General features: G+C 53.4%; 5 protein-coding genes across 5 annotated transcripts; 4 read left to right on the top strand and 1 right to left on the bottom strand.

Annotated features, from left to right (window-relative positions):
- Nucleotides 1-8,294: 8,294 nt before the first annotated feature.
- Nucleotides 8,295-9,836, top strand: J4E93_000322 (uncharacterized protein; the record flags this gene model as incomplete). The annotated part of the gene is made up of 3 exons (XM_049338283.1): nucleotides 8,295-8,894; nucleotides 9,013-9,214; nucleotides 9,442-9,836. The coding sequence occupies 3 exons, from the start codon at nucleotides 8,295-8,297 to the stop codon at nucleotides 9,834-9,836; spliced, it is 1,197 nt and encodes a 398-aa protein (XP_049204168.1).
- A 3,795-nt stretch (nucleotides 9,837-13,631) lies between these two features.
- J4E93_000321 (uncharacterized protein) lies at nucleotides 13,632-15,895 on the top strand (the record flags this gene model as incomplete). The annotated part of the gene is made up of 2 exons (XM_049338282.1): nucleotides 13,632-14,198; nucleotides 14,249-15,895. The coding sequence occupies 2 exons, from the start codon at nucleotides 13,632-13,634 to the stop codon at nucleotides 15,893-15,895; spliced, it is 2,214 nt and encodes a 737-aa protein (XP_049204167.1).
- A 418-nt stretch (nucleotides 15,896-16,313) lies between these two features.
- J4E93_000320 (uncharacterized protein) lies at nucleotides 16,314-17,333 on the top strand (the record flags this gene model as incomplete). The annotated part of the gene is made up of 2 exons (XM_049338281.1): nucleotides 16,314-16,823; nucleotides 16,881-17,333. 2 exons carry the CDS (start codon nucleotides 16,314-16,316, stop codon nucleotides 17,331-17,333), a joined length of 963 nt encoding a protein of 320 aa, XP_049204166.1.
- Nucleotides 17,334-17,655: 322 nt separating this feature from the next.
- Nucleotides 17,656-18,295, bottom strand: J4E93_000319 (uncharacterized protein; the record flags this gene model as incomplete). Its single annotated transcript, XM_049338280.1, has 2 exons — nucleotides 17,656-18,204; nucleotides 18,251-18,295. The coding sequence occupies 2 exons, from the start codon at nucleotides 18,293-18,295 to the stop codon at nucleotides 17,656-17,658; spliced, it is 594 nt and encodes a 197-aa protein (XP_049204165.1).
- A 240-nt stretch (nucleotides 18,296-18,535) lies between these two features.
- Nucleotides 18,536-23,106, top strand: J4E93_000318 (uncharacterized protein; the record flags this gene model as incomplete). The annotated part of the gene is made up of 4 exons (XM_049338279.1): nucleotides 18,536-18,845; nucleotides 18,898-19,001; nucleotides 19,054-21,911; nucleotides 21,966-23,106. 4 exons carry the CDS (start codon nucleotides 18,536-18,538, stop codon nucleotides 23,104-23,106), a joined length of 4,413 nt encoding a protein of 1,470 aa, XP_049204164.1.
- Between the last annotated feature and the right edge of the window lie 146 nt (nucleotides 23,107-23,252).

The following is a 23,252-nucleotide window of genomic DNA, read 5'->3' as shown; positions in this document are numbered from 1 at the left end:
CATCGGAAGAATGGAAAATGGATGGGCACGCTTGGTGAGATCACAATGTGCACTAAGAAGACGACCACGTATTCCGACTAGATACGTTGGCTAGATAGAGCGGGTAAACAGCGCAACTTAGAGGTATTTGCACCCAAGCCAATCTGTATCCTAATTTTTGCAATTAAAGATCATTGCAAGCTAGTGATGGAGGGGTATACGTCAATGTGGTGCTATATAAGTATATGGAGTCAGGTTGCTTTTGTAGCGAGACGGTGGAGCATAATGTCATGTTTGTTTGTATGACTTTGTTGTATAGTACAACACAGCCTAAGACAGTACGTTGGATCAGATGCATACTTGAGAGACCGTCGATCTATTATTGTAAACAAGGACTTATAGATGTTGCTGCTCTGCTTGTATACAGAAATTTGTGCCTTACAGGCGTACCTATGATAGCAACGAAGAAGACGAGTACATATGCAGTCACCCAAAAGCTTGCTTTACCCTTCCTGAAGAAACATCATGGATGTTTTGTTTAGAGAGGCGATGTACATCTACTACGTTGGAATTATGTCGAGGCTTATCTGTAGACACGATATGAGGGTGTATGATTATATCATTAACTACTTCAGTTTGCAATCAGGTCATGTTCGATCGCAGTATTCTTGACGCATCATTCATGCTGTACATACACTTTTCCACTGTGCGATCTTTCGCTTGAGAACTGTATTCTCACCGGCTCTTTATGCCGATAAGCAGTGTCTACCCGCAGTACGAGCAGACCCGTTGCCCTCTTTAAGCTATCACCGTGAACCCTTCAACTGCGCTCGAAAAGATTTGGAATTGCGTCCACGGTTCATCACGCGGCAGTTGCTGCGGGAATGAGGTTCATGGTGAAATTCATGCGCACTCATCACTATTCCCTTGGGACACTGGTCATTATCTTCGGCTCGGGGTTGCCTTCGGATACGGGGTCGTGAACAGCGATGCATAGCCTCAACGTGGCCCCAGCCCCACTGCGACTGCCCAATACCTCTACTCATTAGTTGTCGGTGTCTGGTACGCATCACTTTATTGTGGAGCTACAAGAAGTTTCTGGACTCATGTGTCGTGCTTCAGGATCTAGAAGTAAGGACTTCTGGTCGTTTGGTGAGCAAGACACAGAAAAAGTGGTAGCGAGAAAACATGACTGACGTACCAGAACATCGTCACCCAACACACGACCTTGTGGTCAGAGGGTGAAGGCTAGAACAACATCTCTTGCTTGGGCGCTCATGAAGACCGGCATGAATATTGCGAACGGAAAAGATAGCTCGATAGACCATGAAGCTTGAGGAGGCTGGGAGGTGCCATTGTCTGCATCATAAACTCACATGTATGCAGGGTTTCAGGCAGAACCACGCACTCACTCACGCTGACGATTATACCGGAGTTTTTGTACTACAACCTTTTGTATACCGATGGGCAGGCTTCACCCCTGAAATACCCTCAGGAAGGCGTTGATGATAGACATTCGAGGGCCTTCAAGCGACGCATGCGATCGTTGATCCCGGTCGCACGCACTCTCCAGTAGGAAAAATCGATTGTACAGTAAGTGTGGTTATGGGGTTTTTGAAGCGTATACATGACGAAAGTTTCCAGGAAGAGTGAACACGGTGAGACGAATAATAATGAGTACGCGTGTACGTACATGAACATAACAGTCGGTTTGAGCTGCCCAATAATCATATCAACCAAACTAGTCACTCGATGAGAGAGACCACGGTAGTACTATCGAGAGATAATACAGAGCTAATATGGAAACGCTCAGGTGGATGAAGGGGAGACGGAACACTCGGTGCTTCCTCGCCGTAGGATAGACGCGTCCCCGGGACGTCCCGGATGATAACCACCTAAAGACTGGATGCGCACTATCTAGGCAACCGTGTCGATACATTATATGACGATACATCTATTCATACTTGTACCTTGGGCTAGGAGAGGAAAGGATAATTAGGACACTGGAGTGGTTTCAACCTCGCCATCTAAAGCGCATGTATGGACTGGTCTATAGCACCTTACCTAGTGACACCCCAAGTGATAGACGTCGTAAAGAATAGAGCCGAGACAGAGTAAAAGCCAAGACCACGGCGAGGCAGATTGAGCATGGAGATGATGGCAGGGAGCGGCCGCTGACCGGACAGTGATCGCTGCGATGGCGCAAGATGCGATCGTTCTCAAGGAGCGGATGATCCGCTCGTGCGGGAGGAACGCAACGGACGGACTACAAGTGTAGACGTCTTTCTAGGGGATCGATACCATCCATGGAAGCGAAAGCAAATCCTGAGAAGCGCTTGCCAATGCCCCACGTCTGACTGTGAGTCGCGGTCTAGTTTCGGTGTCGTGCAGTAGCGGGATCGAGTGCAACGTCAGAGTGCAGCAAATTACTCGCTGTCTGACAATGGGGCGTCATTGTCCAGATGTTACAACGCCAAGAAAGCAATCTGACTACCACATTTGCGCCCAGCAGGTGTCTCCCGGTGGAGCCGGGTATGGACATCATCATCATCATCATCGTCGTGTTGGTGACAAGACTTACAGGTTTTCCGCGGAAACAGCTACCCACGGAAGGTAGCCCGACTGCAGATGACCGTCCCGAGGCGAGCACGGCGATGTCCATTGAGGGTTTCGTTGGATTGTTCGAGATTGCTGTGGATGTGCCCTGCAATAATTACCGCAAGGTGAGACTGTCCCGAGGTTCACCAGATCTGGAATGTGTCTTATGGCAGATCCTTTCGTTTGAACTCCGCACAATCGAAGCCCATGAAGATCAGCAAGGCCATAGGATGTAAAGGTTGGGCATCCCTGTCACCGAAACCAAGACCCAAGCGCCGCAAGAGACGATTGCTGCTACGATGGCAACACCAATAGCAGGGAAGATGTGGCTCGACAAAGCCAAAGCCCCATGACGCAGCTCGCTTTCGTGTTCTTTCATGCAAGAGGCATTTGCACGAACTGTAGTTCGGGCAGTGGGTGACAGGTCGCCGGCCACTAACTACGTACTGGAACGCATGAGCCTTGTGCTGAACCAGAAAACCGCTTCTTGGAACTAGATCGCGCTATTGCCCGGCGAATTGGCGGCCCAGCTTTAGACTCCGTTTCATCGTGCACATTTGTAAACTAACACACAACAAGCTTTATCGATTTTCGACGGGGACTCGACGTGTTCCAAGTACGGGGGGCTGGGGACAGTCGTCAGAAACCTTCGCGCCAACTTGTAGCGGGTAGATGCCGACAGACATGCATCTCATGACTGCGTTTTCATGGGTTGGATAGGACCGACCCTGTCGCCTGGCCATCGGATACAGTGCTTCCACAAAGTGTGTCGGATGCCTTTCTTGACTCGGGGTCGGGAAGATTTGCAGAGAGCGGAATGTGGAGAAAGTCGGAACAGCTGAACAGTGAAGATGTCCGTTCGAGGCAGCGCTCAGATCCGCTAAGGCATCGTAGTCATGGGCGGAGGAGGTAGGGAAAGAACAGACGAGGAAGAGAGACCTGGAGCAAATGCAGGTGACGACTGGGATGAGGCACAGCGTGCAGGCCAAGCTCACGCCATGTCGCATCGAGACAAGGAGGCAGAGACGATCTGCGGGCTCCAACGTCGGCCATTCTTCGGTGGCTCTGGGCGCAGCTCCCGCGGGCAACTAAGTAGGGTTGTTGAAGAAGCATTATTTGTCAAACAAGATCGTGATTCGGGTGCACCTACATTACCAAACGGGGTGGGCCATGATTCCGCAGAAACCGGAGTGCTGGCATGCGCATGGCCGTTGTCAATGCCGTAGATGGTGTGTCGGGTAATACGGCCAATGGTTTAGTATGGGCCTTCCAAACAAAAGTGGGTTGGGAAATGCAGAACTATGTCATGACCAAGGTTTCGATGTTGCAGACGAGGGAGCATCGCGAAGAACAGTGGACGTGGTCCAGAGCAGGCCAAGGCGAATCGGGGAGATTAGGGGACATGTTTACAGTTGTGATGAGAGGAAGTTGCAAAAGCGCGGGTTACTGAAGAAGGAAGGCGCTACAGGGCGTTGTGCGACCCCGGGAGCAGCGTGATCCGGAGTTCGCACCGACGTCGCACACAGCATCATATACACGCCTAGCTATTGACGTGCATGTGTGCATTTCACCACCACCACCATGGCCACGCACGTCTACTTCGCCATATTACCTTAGCACCTGGCGAGACTGAGAATCACCTGATGATCAGGCTAGTGCAAGCTCATAGATGCCGACCCCAAGACTGCTGGTGGGTTGCAGTGGGGAGAGACTGTGCAGAATTGCAGAGGTCCAAGGTTTCTGTAACAAGGGTATCATGCATCCAGGCCCATGACTACAGCGCTGCAGGTGGCATGTGGAAGTCGCCTCCGCTACCTCAATTTATGGACGGAAGGTATCCCGCTGGGCTGCGCGCAATGCCGCGTGTCAGTTAACGAGAGATGCGAAGATTTTCGGACACGGGCAGCTGATGCGTATGTGTGTGCATCAAGATGCAGCAATGACATTGGTTTGACAGTTACCAAGATTCCTGGTCGGCCTTGAAGTCGGCCAGTATAGTACCCGCATACTGTGACCTGTGGTTTGCGTGGACTCTGTGCTTTCGCCAACCTCCTCTGCCATGACTGAAAATATATCGCTCACCTGGCTTGGACATTTCCGTACTGTTCCAGCCACGTGAGAGCAGTGCGGCGGATCTATTCAACCGAAGACGTGGAACAGCCACAGACCCACTTCGTGTTGTGGGCAGGGGCCGCCCTTGTAGTGTCACCCGCTCGCCCAACTTCCACCAGCAGATGAGAGCGTTCCTGGATACGAGGAGTGCCAGACATTAGCCGTGGCTAAGAATACGTCCTCTATCACACTTTCAAGCGGCTGAGTACTGCGCGGCATGTGGTGTCCTCAGCGGCATCTTTGACACCGCAAATCCTGGTTCTGTTTCAATGGCATTAGCTGGTCCACCTCGACGGTGGTGCTGGGATGGACTTGGGAAACGCCTTAATGCTGCAATTATCACGCTAGAACATTGTGCAAGGAGGTAGAAGCACCAAGAGTCTGAAGTTGACATAGTCTACTCGCGGCGTGGTGTTCGCGCTGTGATCGAGATTACCTCCCGCTCCCGTTCGACGGCGTGTGTGCGATAGTTAGCGGCTTCTGCTCGTATGATCCTGGGTCCGATCAGTCTTGGTTGTGCATGTCCAATCACGTCGAATGTGGACGAGCAGCTCATATGCTATTGGGGGCACGAAACAATCCGCATTGTAACCGCCATTTCCACAACGATCATGTTGAAAACATCGATGACGAGCACACGGAGTGGGCGATTGCAGGGAGGGCCGTGGGCATGCGAGAGGTGGCTGGGGCCAGGGCTCATCGGATGCCGACAACCGGATCAGGCATACACCGTTCAAGATTGAATTGGACATATCTTGGAGATGTTCATTGTTGTTCAAGGGGCGCACGACTCTTTTTGATGAGTAGTGGAGTGGCGGCAGGCCACGTCGCTGATGCAATGCGATGTGATGGACATGACGAGGACGGCGGCAGTCCACAGTGCTGCACGGCTGCCGAGACTCGCACACTGCAGCGTGCAGAAGCAAAGATACACGAAGAGCCAGGGCCCACTTTTCGCAAGCTGACAGCAGCGAGATACAGTGCTAGCCGACGTTTTCGTGCGCTCGAGGCCAAGCAGACGCAAGGAAATAGTAAGGTCGGAATATACGCCCGATAACGTGGGTAGACGCAGCAATCTTGGGTCTGCTGACGGATGTGCAAGGGTCAAACATCATCGTGGAAAAAGTCACGCTCCCAGATGCGCTGAGATTTGATGCTGCGAAAGCGGAAATAAGAGCGAGAGCAGAGGGGGGGCATTTCAAACAGCTGCAGAGTCGTGCCTATCATGGCAGCCGCGGCGAGAGGATAAACTCTCGGGCTGATACCGCTGGTGTGGGCAATCGTGTCAGTTGATGACGATTATCCGTGATGGACAAGTCAGCTCTCCGTCAGCCAAAAGGCGGGATGGGAGGAAGCCAGGGATTGGCTGCGTGTGTTGCTGGACCCGCGATGCGATGCTCGTCAAGACTGCGAGAGGCATGGCAGAGCTCTCATTTTCGCAGCAGGCCATACGAGAGCCAGCAATGACGGCCACGGACCGAAAAGTCGGCGGCGGGTAATCGTGGCAAGTTGCTTTTCACCTTCACACACCGCACTGGAGACGTCGCTTGGGGGTTCGCTCTCGTTGACGCATTGGGCATTATTGCCGCTCCTCGAGGTCTGTGCCGTGTCCAATATTCGCATGCAGACAGACGTTTTGCAGGCCGCTCTTGCCGAGGCCCGCAATTGCCCGGCCGTGTGGTGAGGGTGTCGTGGGCAGAACTTTTGGGCGGCGGCGGTGATGCTGGAGAGAGCAGCTGCGCAGGTGTTGTGTGAAGTGTCGTGTATAGCTCGAGGCTCCCCTAACGTGGTTTGGGTACTAGGCCTCGCGCGACTGTACCATGCCGCCATTAGCGCGGCGAGCTAGCTTTCAGCCTCAAGACATGGCCGCATCTTCTTTGCACGTCTCGCGACAGCACCACGAGGACGCGCGCGGCGGCGACGACATGGGCAGAAGCCGAGGCTGCGTGCCGGGGCTGCTGAGGCCTGCAGCGTGCAAACGGGTGCAAAGGGCGGTCAGTACGTCAGTTTAGTCAGCGGAGAGGGGCCCGTGCAGCAGCTGTCGGACTATTTTTCTCACTAGCGGCTGCCACTCTGGTGTCTAACCAGCTTCTGCGTTAGCCCTCACTCTAGCCTACATCGCGAATCTCACCCAGCTCATCCATCATCACCAGCGCGACCGGTACCTGGCTCTAACGCTGCCGTCACCGGCGATAGCTCGCGACCCCAGGCACACCAAGTCGCACGCCTCAGCGCTGCTACACGTGCAACTGCCACCAGCAAGACGATCGCCGCTCTCCCGGCGCGTTCGTCACTAAGGCACCCCACAGCCTCTGCCCATACGCACCAGCTGTCTTGCCTGTCCTGCCACGCCGCGAGTCACTTGGGCCCGTAAGAGACGGCACCAGATCGCCCACCCTTGACGGTCCACTTCCGTGGAGCAGGTGCGCGCGCGCTTCCGACGAGCAACCTCTGCTCTCGTGCCGGGACTGCGCTGCCTCGACACTGTAGACTGCACGGAAGCCCGCTGTCCGGCCAGGAGCTGATCGCTCGGCTCGCTCGGCCTAGTTGAGCTTTCTGGGAAGCAAGAGTGCTGCGAGAACCAGAGTCTGAGCGAAACCTTCAGTCATCGATTTCCCAACGGGCCGACTGTGTTTCTTGCCCCATCAGTGGCTGCGGAGCCAGTCAGCGACGCGCATCCACGGCAGCCCTCTCTGTGGCCGCCTGCGCACCCTTTCACCCTCGGCGAACAAGCTCACCCCAACCCGGTTTCTTCGTCACTAGCGCCACTTCTATACGGACCCGCACGCCCCTCCTGCCCACCCTCGAGCAGCCCAGCGTCCCACACTCTGCTGCTCGCGCCATCCCAACCTTGTCCTAGCCACTCAACCCAGAACAGTAACCATTCCCATTGTCACGGCTCGGCTTTACCGACCAGGCTGGCCCCCCTGTATTCGCCGCTACGGCCGTCCGTTACCTCATCTGGTGTGCTAACGCCTGCTGGGTAAGCCGTCAGTCCCTCCAGGCCGATCCATTGGTGGCCAATCCACGTCGCGCGCCACCCAGTCTAAAAGGCCTTTAGGTCGCGCTGTCACTAGCTGTGTTCCAAATTCACTCTCGCCCCAGCAGACCCGCAGCGCAAGCTCGTCAACCACTAGCACCGATTGTGTAACCTTTGCGTTGCACTTCACTCTGCACCGCGCCAACTGCTCCGCGATTCGAGAGATCTCTTCCCGCTAACCTGCTCCCCTGCCCCGGTGTCCTCGAGCTTGCGCCTTCCGTGCGTTATCTTTTCGACGGTGCATATTTGCCGAACTGCTTGTCCTCCACCTGGGCGTCGTGGAAACCACACCGTCTGCAAATCATCCGCGTTTAACTTCCACGCTACCCACGGCCTGACCACATTGCTTCTCCGGTTTTCTGGCTGTGCTTCTCTTGGCTCGACTGAGGCTACGTCTTTATACGCCCTAGCTGCCTGTCTTCCACAGACCGCGGCAAATCATCCGAAGACGGTTTGCGACGGACATATCTCTGCAGCCATCCCTCCTCGTGGGCGCACGCATCCAACCATCCAACCTCAGCTTAGAGCCTAGCTACCCTCGACACCTCGCCAATCTACACAGTCTATGGACGCACGGCAAGCAGACTACCCGCAGTCAGGTTTGAGCTCGCCCTACCCAACCTTTCCTGAATCAGCTTCTGAGGGAACCTCTGCAGATCAAGCATCTGCTGCGCAATACCCTCCCCCGGGACCAGACCCTCGCTCCTCCAACCTCACCCCCAATTCAGACTACAGTCTGAACCCTTCGTCGGCTCGATCAGGGTCGTTTCCGGATTACATTCAACGTTCGTATCAACCCGGCGCTCAAGGGCAAGCTCCCGGTGGTATGGCGCAACAACAGAGTCCGTCAATGCCTCTCCCAGATGGTCAAGCAAATGGCCATCAATCACCACAACAACTCAAGTCTGACTCGGATGTTCCTATAGATCCATCAATCGCCGCGCAGACGAGCCCAACATATGCAAGCCACCAGCAGCAATACTCGCCTTACACACCTCACCACGACATGCAGCATTATCCAGGGCAGCCCCAAACTCCCATGGGGTATCCCTCGCGACCTGAATGGGCAGGCCACTACCCTCAGCCAGGTATGCACTACGGGCATCCTGCGACTTCAGGGCCGCCTGCGCCTGCAATGGTCTCCCCAGTCCAGCGACCACCCACTGTAAGTAAATCTAGCCTCGCATTTCAACCAACTAGCCGGCATGCGTCGCATGCGCTTGTTGTTGCGCTACTCGTTTGTCACAACGTGGTCGAACCCTTGAACTGACCAGCATAACCAGGGCGGGCATCCGCTGTCCACAGTATACTCATTTGTACCCATTCCTGGCGCACAACAACATAAGCGACCACGTCGGCGATACGAAGAAATTGAACGCATGTACAAATGCGGATGGAATGGCTGCGAGAAAGCATACGGTACTTTGAACCATTTGAATGCGCACGTCACAATGCAGTCGCACGGCGCAAAGCGCACTCCTGAAGGTACGTTCTTTTCATTACATGGGACATCAATTGCTGTTGTAGTTGTGGCCCTTGCAAAACTAGTGCGCTAGGTTGGCCCTTGGGATCGTGCTGGCGCAGCGCCATAATGGTCGTGTCCCCGCTGCACTGGGTAGCTTCTGATGACGGAAGCTAATAGCTGTCGACCCATGCCTAATTCTCTTGGCGTCTTAACACTTCTGATATACAATGCTAACTTAGCCTTACAGAGTTCAAGGAAATCCGAAAGGAATGGAAAGCAAAGAAGAAGGAGGAGGAGGCTGCACGCAAAGCCGACGAAGAGCGACACCGCGCCGACGTGCAGCAGCGCGCTCACGAAGGAGGCGCCCCCGAAGCACCTGTCTATGGACAGATGCGACAGGCTGTCGGCGTCCCTGGTCAACCTCCTCAACATCCCCAGCTTCCCCCCATCGGGTACCAACCTGCAGCCTCTGGCAACAGCACCGCTCCTCAGTACGGCACGCAGAGTCCAGGTCTTCCCGAGGGCATGGCTCAGTATGCCACCCCCAACAGCAATGCGTACAACAGTCCAAATAGTAACAACAGCAGTTACCCCCAGTCGCCCTACGGACAAAACCCGCAAATGTACCAGCAGAACCACTAGGAACGTCCTGCCAGTCTAGAACCCGACCCCTTCGATTACCTGTTTGAAGACAATTAAGATGGTCAAGATTCAGGTATACCAAAAGCGCACTCGCTTGTTCCGTCGCATAGAGCAAGCGAGTCTTGACGACTCTCCTTACGGTGGTTCTTTGCCTACATGTTGCAAGCCTATGCAATAGTTTCAGCATCTTTCTTATGGGGCGGTGCTTGCATTTCCATTTGGTGGCGGCTGTATGTTTCTAATTGGTTGTGTTCACAATGGAGGTTACTTCAGCACCGACGCTCGGTCTGAAACTGGTCTAACGGTCGATGTTGGGGAGTTACTACAATGTGTCAAGAGATACCACGGAAGTGACGGTGGGGATAACTGTTCGAACACACGTTATGCAGGTTGCGTTGTCGGTTTTCCTCTCATTTTCCATCACATCAAGAGGCATTCCAAAATCGCGAGGACAGACCTTTTCACACTGAGGGCTAGAACGATTGCATGCAAAACGGCGTTTGAAACAAGAAACAATCTACCTATTACTCTTCATCTAATCACGTTTTTGCTCTCATGTTTCGCTTATCGTGTGATCTTTCTCGACAAATCGCTGGGCATCACTGGAGCCTCTGTTCCCGCTTTTGTGTCCTCGCACAGGCAACGTGGAACAAACCAATGTGAAGTTGACTCCGAGTCACCATGATACTACCCGCCGGCTTCCGCCTCCAACTCGGTATCGTGTACTTCGCATGATGCGTAGTCGCATGATCAGACGGTTCTGCTTGAAGCTAATCAGAGGGTGCGGTAAGATGACGCTGTGACTGAAGCGTACCGTTCCCCAACCAAGACATTGCCGTGTACGTCTATATCACGTCGTGCCTTGTACTGCACTGTCGCCGTACTTGCCCGACTGTCTGCATGTCTCATTCAGTTCATGATTGATGCGCAGGTGCTCCGTGGCAAGACCACATTATTTTGGACGTACTTTAGACATACCAGCGTCTGTGCGTGTTTCAAGGCTTACCATCGATAGCTGGGACTTACAGGACGTGCCTCGCTACTCTATACTCCAAGGCTCTAGCACCACATGCATATCCATGCCCTCGCAGCGATGATCAGCTCCTCACTCCATCACTCGCATGCCTGCCGCCACGTACGCACACTGCAAGATCACTGAACTGCCCGAGCATCCCCCCGTCTCGGATTCAGATTGCATCGAGGTATCAGACCACAAATGCTCAAAGACTGACCGCGAATTTCTCAAGTGTCACCTCACTCGAGTACACGACTTATTTTGCTGGCTCCGACCTACGTGCTGATTCGCCCGGGGCAGGGGTGTCATGTAGAATAATCTGAACGCGAACAGCCAATCGATTACACATCGCCATGTCGCAACATAGTTGGAGGCAGGTTGTATTACGCCGGTGATGACGCATAGCACACCTACCACAAGGACGAGGGCAGGCTCGTATTCAGGGTAAGTGGAAAGTACCGTCCGGGTTCGACTGAATTCTGAGGCACACTCTTCGTATCGAATGGGGAAGGAGCGGAATGTGAGTGGGAATGGCACAAGGAATTATGGCTGCATGATAGTTGTATAGTCAAAATATATTAATTGCATGCCGACATGGCACTCTGAATTTGCATGCGAGGACAGCGTCACAAGCGGACGCTCGGTGTGTCGATGGGAGGTGTATGCCCGTGGTCGTCTCGCGTGCAGTAAGTGTGCCTGTGGGCGATTTTGTGTAACGAGAGACAGCCGCCGTGAGCGCTGATAGGACGGCGAGAGTGCATATTCGCTGTTCAATATTACCGAGAATAAGAGGGGAGGGGCGTATGGCCTGTTACTCCGTGTCATCGATTACGATTACACGAAGCAATCCTCAGATCACTTTTGCTTGGTCATGCGAGCGTTCGCGCCCTGACAAACGGTCCGCCGGGGGCAGGAGAGATGCATTCGATGAATGGCTGGCGAAATTTTCCACACACTCTTCTCCACAGACAAAAAGCAAGCTCACTCTTGGAGAACGGTGGCGCATTGACTGTTTCCTGCCGCGGCACGCTGGGTCAAAGATTCCGATGGTGAGCGTGTTGGGCAATGTCATCCGAATGCGCATGAGTGATGACGCCTCTTTCTGGGTCCCTCACCGGCAAACCGCCGCGCCAAAGGAAAGAAAATTCTGCAGCAAATTGCCGGGATGAGCAACTCAACAAAGAAGCTGAGCATGGGCGACGTCGATGATTATCGCAGCGACTTCCGCACACTATGCACATCGAGATGCGTACATTCAACGCGAAGCCGCCTAGGAATTACCATCGCCACGCTAGCATCTCACAAAAACGCATCTGCACGATCGCCGCCTAGTGGCACATCAGACCGTTGTCCGATTAAACTACGCTGTTGCTCCGAGCGCTGGCCCTTGGGTTGTTTTCTGGGCGCGCCGTTGCAAAGGGCACTGGGGTAGGTAGCGGGCTTGCAAGCTAGCCAGGGGAGTGGCAGGCGCTGGCTGGCGTGGCAGACATAAACGGCGCCGCCAGTCCATGACTGACGGCGGAAACTAGCAGGATGGTGTGCATGCGCTCGCTGTGCTACTACTGCTGGTTAAGGCATGGACGTGTCAAGGGCTGGGTAGCACATGTTACACAGCAGTAGCCTGGGCTGAAGGATTCGGTCCCGATGCCACGAGGGGACGAGGGTCCTGGATGTGGGCGTGCATCTACTGGCGCTGTGCCACCGTTGGATCTTTGTTCGTAAGACAACGCGACAAGGCAAGTGAGGACGCCCGCCTACCAATCGTGGGGTTGCAGATGCACATGATAGACCGTTCAGGTCATAAACGGTGGCCGCAGACGGATCTGTCTTGTGCACCGCTTCCGAGCACCCATAACAACAGCAACCACCTCACACGCAGCACAGGCACAGCAGTCTCGCCTCGTACAGGACACAAGCAACAGCGGCGCAAATTCCCGTCCATACAATGCCAGCGTCGCCTCGCACGAAACTAATCACGCAATCCTCCCTGCAACAGATGCCAGACGTACGGGTCCCGTAGCACGTAAACAGCCGACTACCAGGCTTACCTACATGATGGCCCTTTTGAGCCCTGATCCCGCCATGTCGGGCTCTGCTGTGAAAGGGCAGATTCTCTGGTGCTCGGTATGCATGTTCATCTCACCGATGATGATGGAAGAGCATTACTTGTGTATGATATCGACGAGTGTCCGATGTTGCTAGATTACAGCGGTGTTAGTAAACAAAACGGAAACATAGGTCGAGACGCATGTGTACTCAATGGCCGGTGTTGCGCTAGCATCAGACCCTGCCGTACGCCAAATATTATGCGGCAGTGTTAGTTTGCTTGCTTGCTAGGTCACTGGGGTTAGAAGGGAAGGATCAAAGTAAGCCCTATGATGGTGGTGCGCCTGGCTGGCTCTGGCTCCCGCGATATAGCGTTGATTCGGCTCCAGAGGCTCGGAGGCGCGTAGTGTAGGTTCAGCCTTGTTGGCGGTAGGCATGGTTTGCTGCTAGAGTGGCGCGGGAAGTCTGACCTAGGCTGGGTTGCTTCTTCGCGTGCGGAGTGGACGTGCTGGAGGCGGCGCGGTTCATAGCGGCAGGCCTGGTAATGTGCTAACGCCGTCTTGAGTAGCACGCGAGTACACAGATGAGGCTCCTCTTCGGTTCGGGCGATCCGGTCTCGGGTCATCACGTGCCCGCCTGTTCGGCCCGGAGATCGTGCGCTACCGAGTGGGCAACTTTTCCAGACTAGAACATCCCACGCCATTTGTACATAACGAAACCGCTCTCTCGACCTGATGCTGAACTGCCGTGCCTGTCTTTGGCGATGCATACAAGCGCTCGATGTCCCGGCCGCCAATGCGCACCGCCTCCGTCGTAGCGGAAATTCACTCCTCCACCCGAACCAGCAACGGCTGCTATCCTCGCACAGTGCCACCAACGCGGAGAGTGAGGGGCTGACGGTTTCGCGCGAAACAGGCGGATTCAACCGAGATGGAGAGGACCACTTCAAGAAGTCGGCCTTCGCGGCGAACCGGAAGAGGAGGGAAACTACAGCGCTGCGACAGTCGTCTGCACGCCAGCCAGACGACGAGACACCCAATCTAGCGAGGCTCGGCCGGCGAGACCCGTCCATGTCTGATAGTGACTGGAACAGGAGGAAAAGAGAGCTGCGTCACTTGCAGGATCCGCTGGAGCTGGCGACGTTTGTGAGGAATGAATTGAAGAAAGACAGAGTGGAAGAGATGCTGCAGTTGGTGCGCATGGCGAGCCACTCTATGCAGTGCATCGTCAGCTGGAACCACATCATTGACCACTATCTGGCCAAAGAGAGGGTCAATGATGCGATCAAGGTCTACAACGATGTACGCTTGACCGACGCGAAGACATGAGGGGCAATGCTGACTTGTCACAGATGAAGAAGCGCGCGCAATTCCCAGACTCCTACACATACACGATTCTTCTCAGAGGCCTCTCATGGAATGCGCATACATCCGGCGTTCTTAGCAAAGCCCTCTCCATCTACCACTCGCTCTTCGCACCGAACTCCCGAGTCGAGCCATCGATCATGCACACGAATGCTGCGCTGAGAGTGTGTGCAAGAGCAGGAGATATGGATGCCTTATGGGGTGTGGCTGGGAAGATACCAGAAAACGGGCCAGCAGCAGCCAATGCCATCACATACATCACCATACTCAACGCTATACGGCAAAATCTGCTGATAGATGCGCCCAAAGGAGAGAGCGAGGAAGAGACGGCGGCAAGGAAGGAGCGAGGCATTATGGAGGGGCGGCGCATGTGGGAAGATATTGTGGGGAGATGGCGACGTGCAGATCTGGCTATTGACGAAGAGCTCGTCTGCGCAATGGGAAGATTGCTATTGATTGGTAGCCGACCGCGAGACTGGGACGACGTGCTCTCCTTAGTGGAGCAGACAATGGACATACCTCGACTCGTTCCTCGATTAGGCTCAGTCGAGCGACAAAATGCTGGCCTGCCGCGCGTACGAGCACCAAACGTACCGAAACAATACCGTATCGATGACGACCATCTCTCTCCAGATAACGCCCCAACGCGTGGTGACGAGTTCCTTGCTCTGACGCCTCAAGGCGTCGGCAGTGCAGTATCAAATCCTCTCATCTACGTGCGACCGGGCAACAACACGCTGTCATTGGTCCAAGAAGCATGCCAAAAGATTGTAGCGAACAAGGCCGCGCAGGAATACTGGGACCTCTTGACCGACCCGACAACGTATAAGATCACTGCTGATGTGAACAACCTCAACATGCGTCTGCGCAATCTCCGTCAGAACCGTGCCTCTAGTGCGGCAGTGCAGCTCTTGCAGCAAGACATGATGGACAAGGGTATCACGCCCCCGCCTGGTACATTCAGAATCGCAATGAGTACATGCGTCCGCGATAAGAACAACCACAACTCGCTCAAAAACGGAGGTCAGATCTTGCAAATGATGTCCAAGATCCTAGAAGACGCCGACCCCAAGACCGTCACCATGTATGCTGGACTTGCAATCTCGTTTCCATTGGCTACAGGCGCGGATTTTATCGATGCACTCACTCTACTTGACCCCCTTGTGAAGAATATCCGTCTTCAACTGACCATTGGTGCTGGACAGACGAATTATGGGCGTCGCGGCCCGCAATACTTGAAGGGCGAAGCGAGACAAGACGCCATTGATGCGCTGAAGAAAATACAGGGCGTATACGATAAGCTATTGTTTTCGAAACTGATTGCTGAGGAGTCAAAGAGTCCGTTTGAAAAAGAGAGAGCCAGGCTCTCCGCGTTCATCCAGAGGGTAATGTTCAAGGGTGGGCTGGCAAATACAGTGCGTGGAGAGCCACCGGAAGAGGCCGATCCACACGCATATCTGCAGAAAGAAGACGGGCAAAGCGAGCAAGGCGATGAACGACCGTCATGGAAGAAGGAATGGACAAGGCCACTAGAGAGACCTTCGCGGCCTGTCAGGCCAGCAAAGCCATTCGAACGAAAGAGGAGACCCCGATCTTTTAAGGTTGATGAAGCGGGAGAGCTACGCAATCTGTAGGCTACGACAGCAACGAGGCGTTTCCTCTTAGCAAGAGCATTCTACAATTTCTTGTATAGTACCATTGTATCCTCTAGTCGAAACACATAGCATTTAAGACATTGTTGCTTCTTAACCACTATAGCGCTACTCTCTTGCATAAGACAATTATTTCCTTCAAGATCTCGGTCTCTCTTCTCGTGCAATTGATTCGTTTAGAGGTGATACAATCTTCAAAACATGTGTAGTTACTCCAATTCATCTCAGTCTCTCCTACCTAGGTACATTACATCAGGGCTAGGTATGGTTGAGCTGGCACGTGCACGTCCCAAAACTACTCGAACCTCCGCGCTTCGCCGCATGCCCTCGGCTTCTCACCACCATCGCTCACACATCAGTCCACACCCGATCACCTACTTTTGAAGCCAAGCCCTGCAAAATGGGTAACGACGGTGGCTCGATTCCCAAACGCAGCGAACTCGTTAAAGAAGCCGCCAAAGCGCTCACAACCGCCCAAATCAAGGAGGCGCAAACCGAACAACAAGAATACGCCTGGTCCACCGATCCTCTCACGCGCAAACCTCTCGCTCGTCCCGTAGTCTCAGATGCAGCTGGCGTTTTGTACAATAAGGACTCGATTATTGAGTTTCTTCTGAAGGACGACGAGGATGCAGAGAAGGCGGAGATGAAGAAGGTTGGGGGTGTGAAAGATTCAGAACTGGGCACGTTCGGGGACAGAGTCAAGGGGCTGAAAGATGTCGTGGAGGTGAAGTTTGAAATCGAGGAGAAAGATGGTGGTGAGGTGCAGAAGACTTTGGGAGAGAAGTGGAAATGCCCGATCACAGGCGAGAGGCTAGGACCGGGGAGCAAAGCCGTCTATGTTGTTCCTTGCGGACATGCATTTGCGGGAAGTGTCGTCAAGGAAGTTGCTGAGAGGGCGTGTTTGACAGTACGTACCAACGACTGGACTTTTGAACTTGAGGCGCGATGACTGACACAGTTCCAGTGCAACGAACCGTACGCAGAGAACGACATCATACCTATCCTACCTACCGCGGCGACCGATATCGCACGATTGAACCTGCGTATGAAGACTCTGAAGGAAAAGAGCCTGACACATGCGCTCAAGAAAGCACCCGGCAGCAAGAAGAAGCGGAAACACGGCGATGCATCCGCCGCCGAGAACGGCACTGCGAAAACGTCATTATCAGACGAAGACAAAAAGGCAAAGAAGGAGGCTGCAGCAAAATCTACAACAACGGCGAATGACGGCATCAAGAACTCTGCCACAGCCTCATTGACGCGAAAAGTTCTTGAGGAGCAGGAAGAGCGCAACAAAAGGAGGAAGATGGCTCAGAATGACAACGTGAACAGTTTGTTCAACAAGTCGGAGCATAAAGCGTCGGCAGGAAACAGTGCGGATTACATGACGAGGGGGTTTAGCATTGGGAAGAAATGAGTTGATTGTCGGAAGGCAGACATCCAGGGTGCTTTTGACGGGCACACAATGGAATTGACGGTGTGCTGATTAAACAAAACAATGCATATATGATACCCTGCGATGAGGAATCGCAACCTTTACATCTGGCCCTTGAACACGGAAGCTGATACTGTTTTGACTGAAGCGAGAAGACGGGCAGATCAACTCAATATTTTCAAGGTGATGTGCAGTAATGAGATCAAAGGTCTACGGTTATGGGTCGTTCAAACCCACGACAGAGTGTTTGTTACGACAAGTCGTTTTAATAGCATGTCTTATGAAGCTACTGCTAGAACTGCTTTCATTCTTGCAGCGACTCTGTTGTGCTCACTGGTCGCAGAAAGAACGCTTCACGATAGTACCTCGCTTCCTCAATGCTCTCCAGAATGTCTGCACGTGCTTCGTGTAACATCTTCTTTCGTGGAATCTTCTTGAGAGTATCTTTGGGCGCCCATCTACGAGCAGCCTCCTTGATGCTGCTGACGTCCATGATCCGGTAATGAAGGTAGTCGGTGACAACCTTGTAGGGCTGCTTGACGAGGAAAGACTTGTCGGCGTGTACAGAGCTCCCAGAAAGCAAAGCAGTGCGGCGTTCAGGTACGAATTTCTTGATGTAGGCCAGTAGACCTTCTGCTGCTTCTTCGGCGGTGGTGGTGGAATCGATACAGGCTTGAGTCAGACCCGACTGACCATGATGGCTAGTACACCATTCGCCCATAAGATCGAGCTGCTCTTTGTTGTGATGTATTATGGCCTCATAGCCAGTTTCATCGAGGATGTTGAGGTCTGCATCAGTGACAAATGCGGCGAGAGACATGATGGTGTCATTGTCAGTGTTCAGGCCGGTCATCTAACAGGGTCAACGAAATACTGCAACAAATCTCGATCAAGCCTACCTCACAGTCTATCCAGACCAGAGGGGCTTTAGAGACTGTCGCCATGATGATGGTGGGGTGTTGAAGGGGTATTGTAGCGGGCAAGTAATAGATTGTACGAACTCGGGTAGTGGCTTGGCGCGCTTAATTGACTGCCCGTCGCGTCGCGTGCACGGTACTAGCGCGTCACTCCTGCACTTTAACCTGTCGTCCCGCCAGCCCTCCAAACACGCCCAGAACAGCACCCGATACCCCAATCTCTTCACTTCGCTTTTTGCTCGCATACCTTATACGTTATAATTCATCATGTCGCGTGTAGGGAAGAAGACTGGCGCTGCCCTACTAGCCGAATTGCGAGCGAACCGCGCGGCGGGCAAGACGCGTTTGTCCACATACGAAGTCGCTGAAGAGGAGCAATTGTACGATGAGGTCGACGAAGAGGGGTACAAGAAAATTGTGCGGGGAAGACTGGACAAAGACGACTTCGTCGTCGGCGACGAGGGCGAGGGATACGTCGACGACGGCAGAGAAGAGTGGGATGACGGACAGGGTCAATACCACTATGCTGCCACGGATAGCGAAGAAGACGACGAGCGGCCCGCCAAGGGCAAGGCTGGTATGGTGCCAATCATCAAGCGTACCCACGACTTACAGCTAACGCGTGATAGCCAAGCGGAAACGCGAAGAAGACGAGGAGAAGCGAAAAAAGATCGACAATGGCATCAGCAAGTACTTCAGTGCGAAGAACGCTGCAAAGGCACCTAAAGCAAAGGTATACTACTGGAATGCATCATTCAACCCAATCTCAATGCTAATGCACCCAGCCTGTTGCCACCGCCGCCGACAAGGACTTCATGGAGGACCTGTTAGGCGAGATGAACACAAACCCCGTCCGCTTGTCCACGAACCGAATGCGACCCGTCAAGACAGAGGCACGCCGGAAAACACGCGTACTTTCACCTCCTATCTCGGAGAACCGACCGGCTCCGACTACAAGGCAAAGCAATGATTCCGACGCACACATGCCAGATACACCACCGGCAACGAATGCATACGTCGACGATGACGACCTCCCCGTACTCGACGATGATCAGCCTATGAGCGACCTCCCACTACAATCGTCACCTGTCGCCAAAGCCGTAGAACGCAGAGCACACCCTGCGATCAAACAAGAAGAAGACGAAGATGACCTCATGGAGGTTGCTCAACCCACGACACATCATGGTGTGCCAATCACCAGTGTCAACATGGCGGGTAGGCGACCGATAGCAAAGCTCAAGAAAGAAGACTATCCCACGCCTGCCAGCTCCTCGCCCGTTGCACCTTCTACAGCACCTGTCGATGCTTCTTCTTGGAACGATGTCACAAGCAAGCTCAACGTTATGAGCAGCCCCGCTCCAGCTACCACTGGCATGGGCAAGATACAACCACAGGACGCGGTGGAAGAGGATGGTAGCTTACGCATGTTCTGGATTGACTACACCGAAATCAACGGCAGCTTGTGTCTATTCGGCAAAGTCAAGGACAAGAAGTCGGGCAACTACGTCAGTTGCTTTGTGAAGGTCGATAACATCCTCCGAAAGCTGTATTTCCTACCCCGTGAATACCGTCACATCAGAGGGGTAACCACCGACGAAGAGGTTGGCCTGAGCGATGTATCAGACGAGGTTGACTCTATTATGAGCAAGCACCGCGTAAATCTACACAAGATTAAGCCGTGTACTAGGAAGTACGCCTTCGAGTTGGCCGACATACCCAAGGAAGCCGACTACCTCAAGCTCCTTTATGGATACGACAAAATGCCACTATCCTCTGATCTAAAGGGTGAAACATTTTCTCACGTTTTCGGAACCAACACATCCCTTTTCGAGCAGTTCGTGCTCTGGAAGAACGTCATGGGACCATGCTGGCTCAAGATTGATGCTCCCGACTTTGGTTCTGTTGCAAACGCTTCGTGGTGTAAGCTTGAAGTTGCAGTCAGCAAGCCCAACAACATAACAGTCGTCAGTGCGTCGGACAATCTTGACGCACCCCCAATGACACTCATGAGTCTCTCCCTGCGGACTACTTTCAACGCGAAGGACAACAAGCAAGAGATCTTGGTCGCCAGTGCTATGATCTACGACAATTTCTCCTTGACCGACACGACACCCGTGGACCAGATGCAGTGCAAGAGTTTCACCATTATGCGGCCGAACGGCGCAGCTTTCCCAGTAGGCTTCGACAAAGAAGTGGAGAAGGTCAAGGGCAACATGTACATGAAGAAGACTGAGCAGGAACTTCTGAGCCTGCTGATGGCGATGTTCCAGCGGCACGACCCGGACGTCCTCGTCGGACATCGCTTGGACGACGTGGACTACAGCGTCTTGCTAAGCCGTCTGCGTGAAAAAAAGACACCGGGATGGCACCGCATTGGGCGACTCAAGAGAAGCGACTGGCCCAAGAGCATGGGCAAGGGTGGCGGAAGTTTCTTCGCTGAGAAGCAGTTAGCTTCTGGCCGCTTGCTGTGTGACCTGGCTAATGATCTCGGAAAGTCTCTGATGCCCAAGTGTCAATCGTGGAGTCTTGAGGAGATGGTTCAGCTTGGGCTCAACAAGCGACGTGAGGAGCTCGACAACGAGGCCGCGCTCAAGACATGGGCGACGACGAAGGAGGGTCTCCTCAACTACATCAAGCACTGCCAAGCCGACGCCTACTTCATCGCTGCCATCTCGATAAAGGTGCAAATGCTTCCGCTCACCAAGGTTCTCACCAACTTGGCGGGTAACTCCTGGGCCCGAACACTGAGTGGAACTCGTGCCGAACGTAACGAGTACATTTTGCTCCATGAGTTCCACAAGAACAAGTACATTTGCCCAGATAAACAGTGGGGCAAGAGCAAAGTAAAGGCCGAGGAAGAAGCAGCCGAGGGCGAAGAAGGTGCGGATGCCAAAAAGAAGGACAAGTTCAAAGGTGGTCTCGTCTTCGAGCCCGAGAAGGGTCTCTACGACAAGTTTATTCTGGTCATGGACTTCAACTCCCTTTACCCCAGTATCATCCAGGAGTTCAACATTTGCTTCACCACGGTCGAGCGAGCCGATCTCTCGGAAGATGATGACAAGGTGCCCGAAGTCCCTACAAATCAAGACCAAGGTATCCTACCGCGCCTCATTGCTACACTCGTCTCACGACGTCGCGAGGTGAAGAAGCTCATGAAGGCCAAGGATGCCACTCCGGATGAGTTGGCAACTTGGGACATCAAGCAAATGGCTCTGAAGCTCACTGCCAACTCTATGTACGGATGTTTGGGATACACCAAGTCTCGATTCTACGCTCGACCACTCGCTATGCTCACGACATACAAGGGTCGTGAGATTCTCCGCAAAACCAAGGACATGGCCGAGGAGAAGGCATTGCGCGTCATCTATGGTGACACTGATTCCGTCATGATCAACACAAACGTCGATAACATTCAGGATGCGCTGAAGTTGGGTAACGAGTTCAAGAAAGAAGTCAACGACAGCTACAAACTTTTGGAGATCGACATCGACAACGTCTTCCGCCGTATCCTACTGCATGCCAAGAAGAAGTATGCTGCCATTAACATGGTCCCTGTCGATGGCAAGTACATCGAGAAACTCGAAGTCAAAGGTCTCGACATGAGGCGCAGGGAGTACTGTGCTCTGTCCAAGGAGACATCAACGTGAGTTCTCCAGCCTACGGAGGTAGATATAACGGTGTACTAACAATGCTATAGGGAATTGCTCAACTTCCTACTTAGTGGTGAAGATCCTGAAGTAGTCGTTGAGAAGATCCACAACCACCTTCGCGAGCTGAGCAAACAGATGCGCGAGTACGCCGTTCCAGCTCGCAAGTACACCATCTATACACAGCTCGGAAAGAACCCCAAGGAATATCCCAACGGTAATTCGATGCCCTCTGTCCAGGTCGCACTTCGCCTTCAGGCCAAGGGTAAACACGTCAAGGCCAAAGATGTCATGAGCTTCATCATCACAGGTGAATCATGTGGCTCGGCCGAGAACGCAGCAAAGAACGCCTATCCCGTTGACGAAGTTTTGAAAGCCGACAGTGAGCTGAAGCCCGACATTGACTACTACCTCCACAAGCAAATTCTGCCACCAGTGGAACGTCTCTGCGCGCCCATCAGCGGAACAAACATCACTCTCCTCGCAGCGTGTCTTGGCCTTGACACCTCCAAATATCGTGTGAGCACCGTTTCAGGAGGCGCACAACAAGACACCGAAATACACCCTCTGGAGTCGCAGATTCCAGACTCTGTGCGCTTCCAATCATGTTCGCCGCTTTGGCTGCGCTGCCGAGGATGTACGACAGTATTCCCATTCCAAGGCCTCTCTTCGACATCACCAACATCGGCATCGTTGCAGACCATCTCGCACAGTGGTATACAATGTCCTGCTGAAGGCTGTGGCAAAATACTACAGAACATTAGTGTGGTGGCTCAGCTCGAGTCCTCCATCCGCCAAATTCTCGCTTCATACTACGCAGGTCACGTTGTATGCGACGATCCCCAGTGCTCAAACCGGACGCGTAGTATATCCGTCTACGGTCACCGGTGTCTTGGTCCAAAGGGACTCGCTCGAGATTGCTTGGGCAAAATGACCTACGAGATCAAGGAGCGTGACGTCTGGAATCAGCTATTATACTACCAATCCTTGTTCGACGTCGATCGTGTCAGTAAGATGGACGGTGGTGTCAAGGCGGAAGACATGGAGAGGAAGGAGAAGATCAAGGTACTGGCGGAGGTCAACAGGGAGAGATTTGGCACGCTGAAAGGTGTGGTGGAGCGGTGGCTGGAGAGGAATGGAAGGCAGTGGGTGCAGATGGATAGCCTGTTTTCTTTTGCGCTTAAGGCATAGGCGGTTTGGTTTCGCAAAGGCGCAGCACAGGCGATGCATGATCGTCCGGGCGCGCCGTGGGGTTCATCTGGTTCTGGATCATGACGGTGTTTTGCATATAGTGTTGGCGTTTTCGAATCTAGCTTTTGACTATGATAGCTGGAAAA

The sequence above is a fragment of the Alternaria ventricosa genome (genome assembly GCF_023758065.1).
Source record: "Alternaria ventricosa strain BMP 2768 chromosome Unknown scaffold_1, whole genome shotgun sequence".
In the NCBI taxonomy this organism is placed as follows: domain Eukaryota; kingdom Fungi; phylum Ascomycota; class Dothideomycetes; order Pleosporales; family Pleosporaceae; genus Alternaria; species Alternaria ventricosa.
Note: the sequence above shows the minus strand (reverse complement) of the source record. Positions and strands in the feature narration are given on the sequence as shown.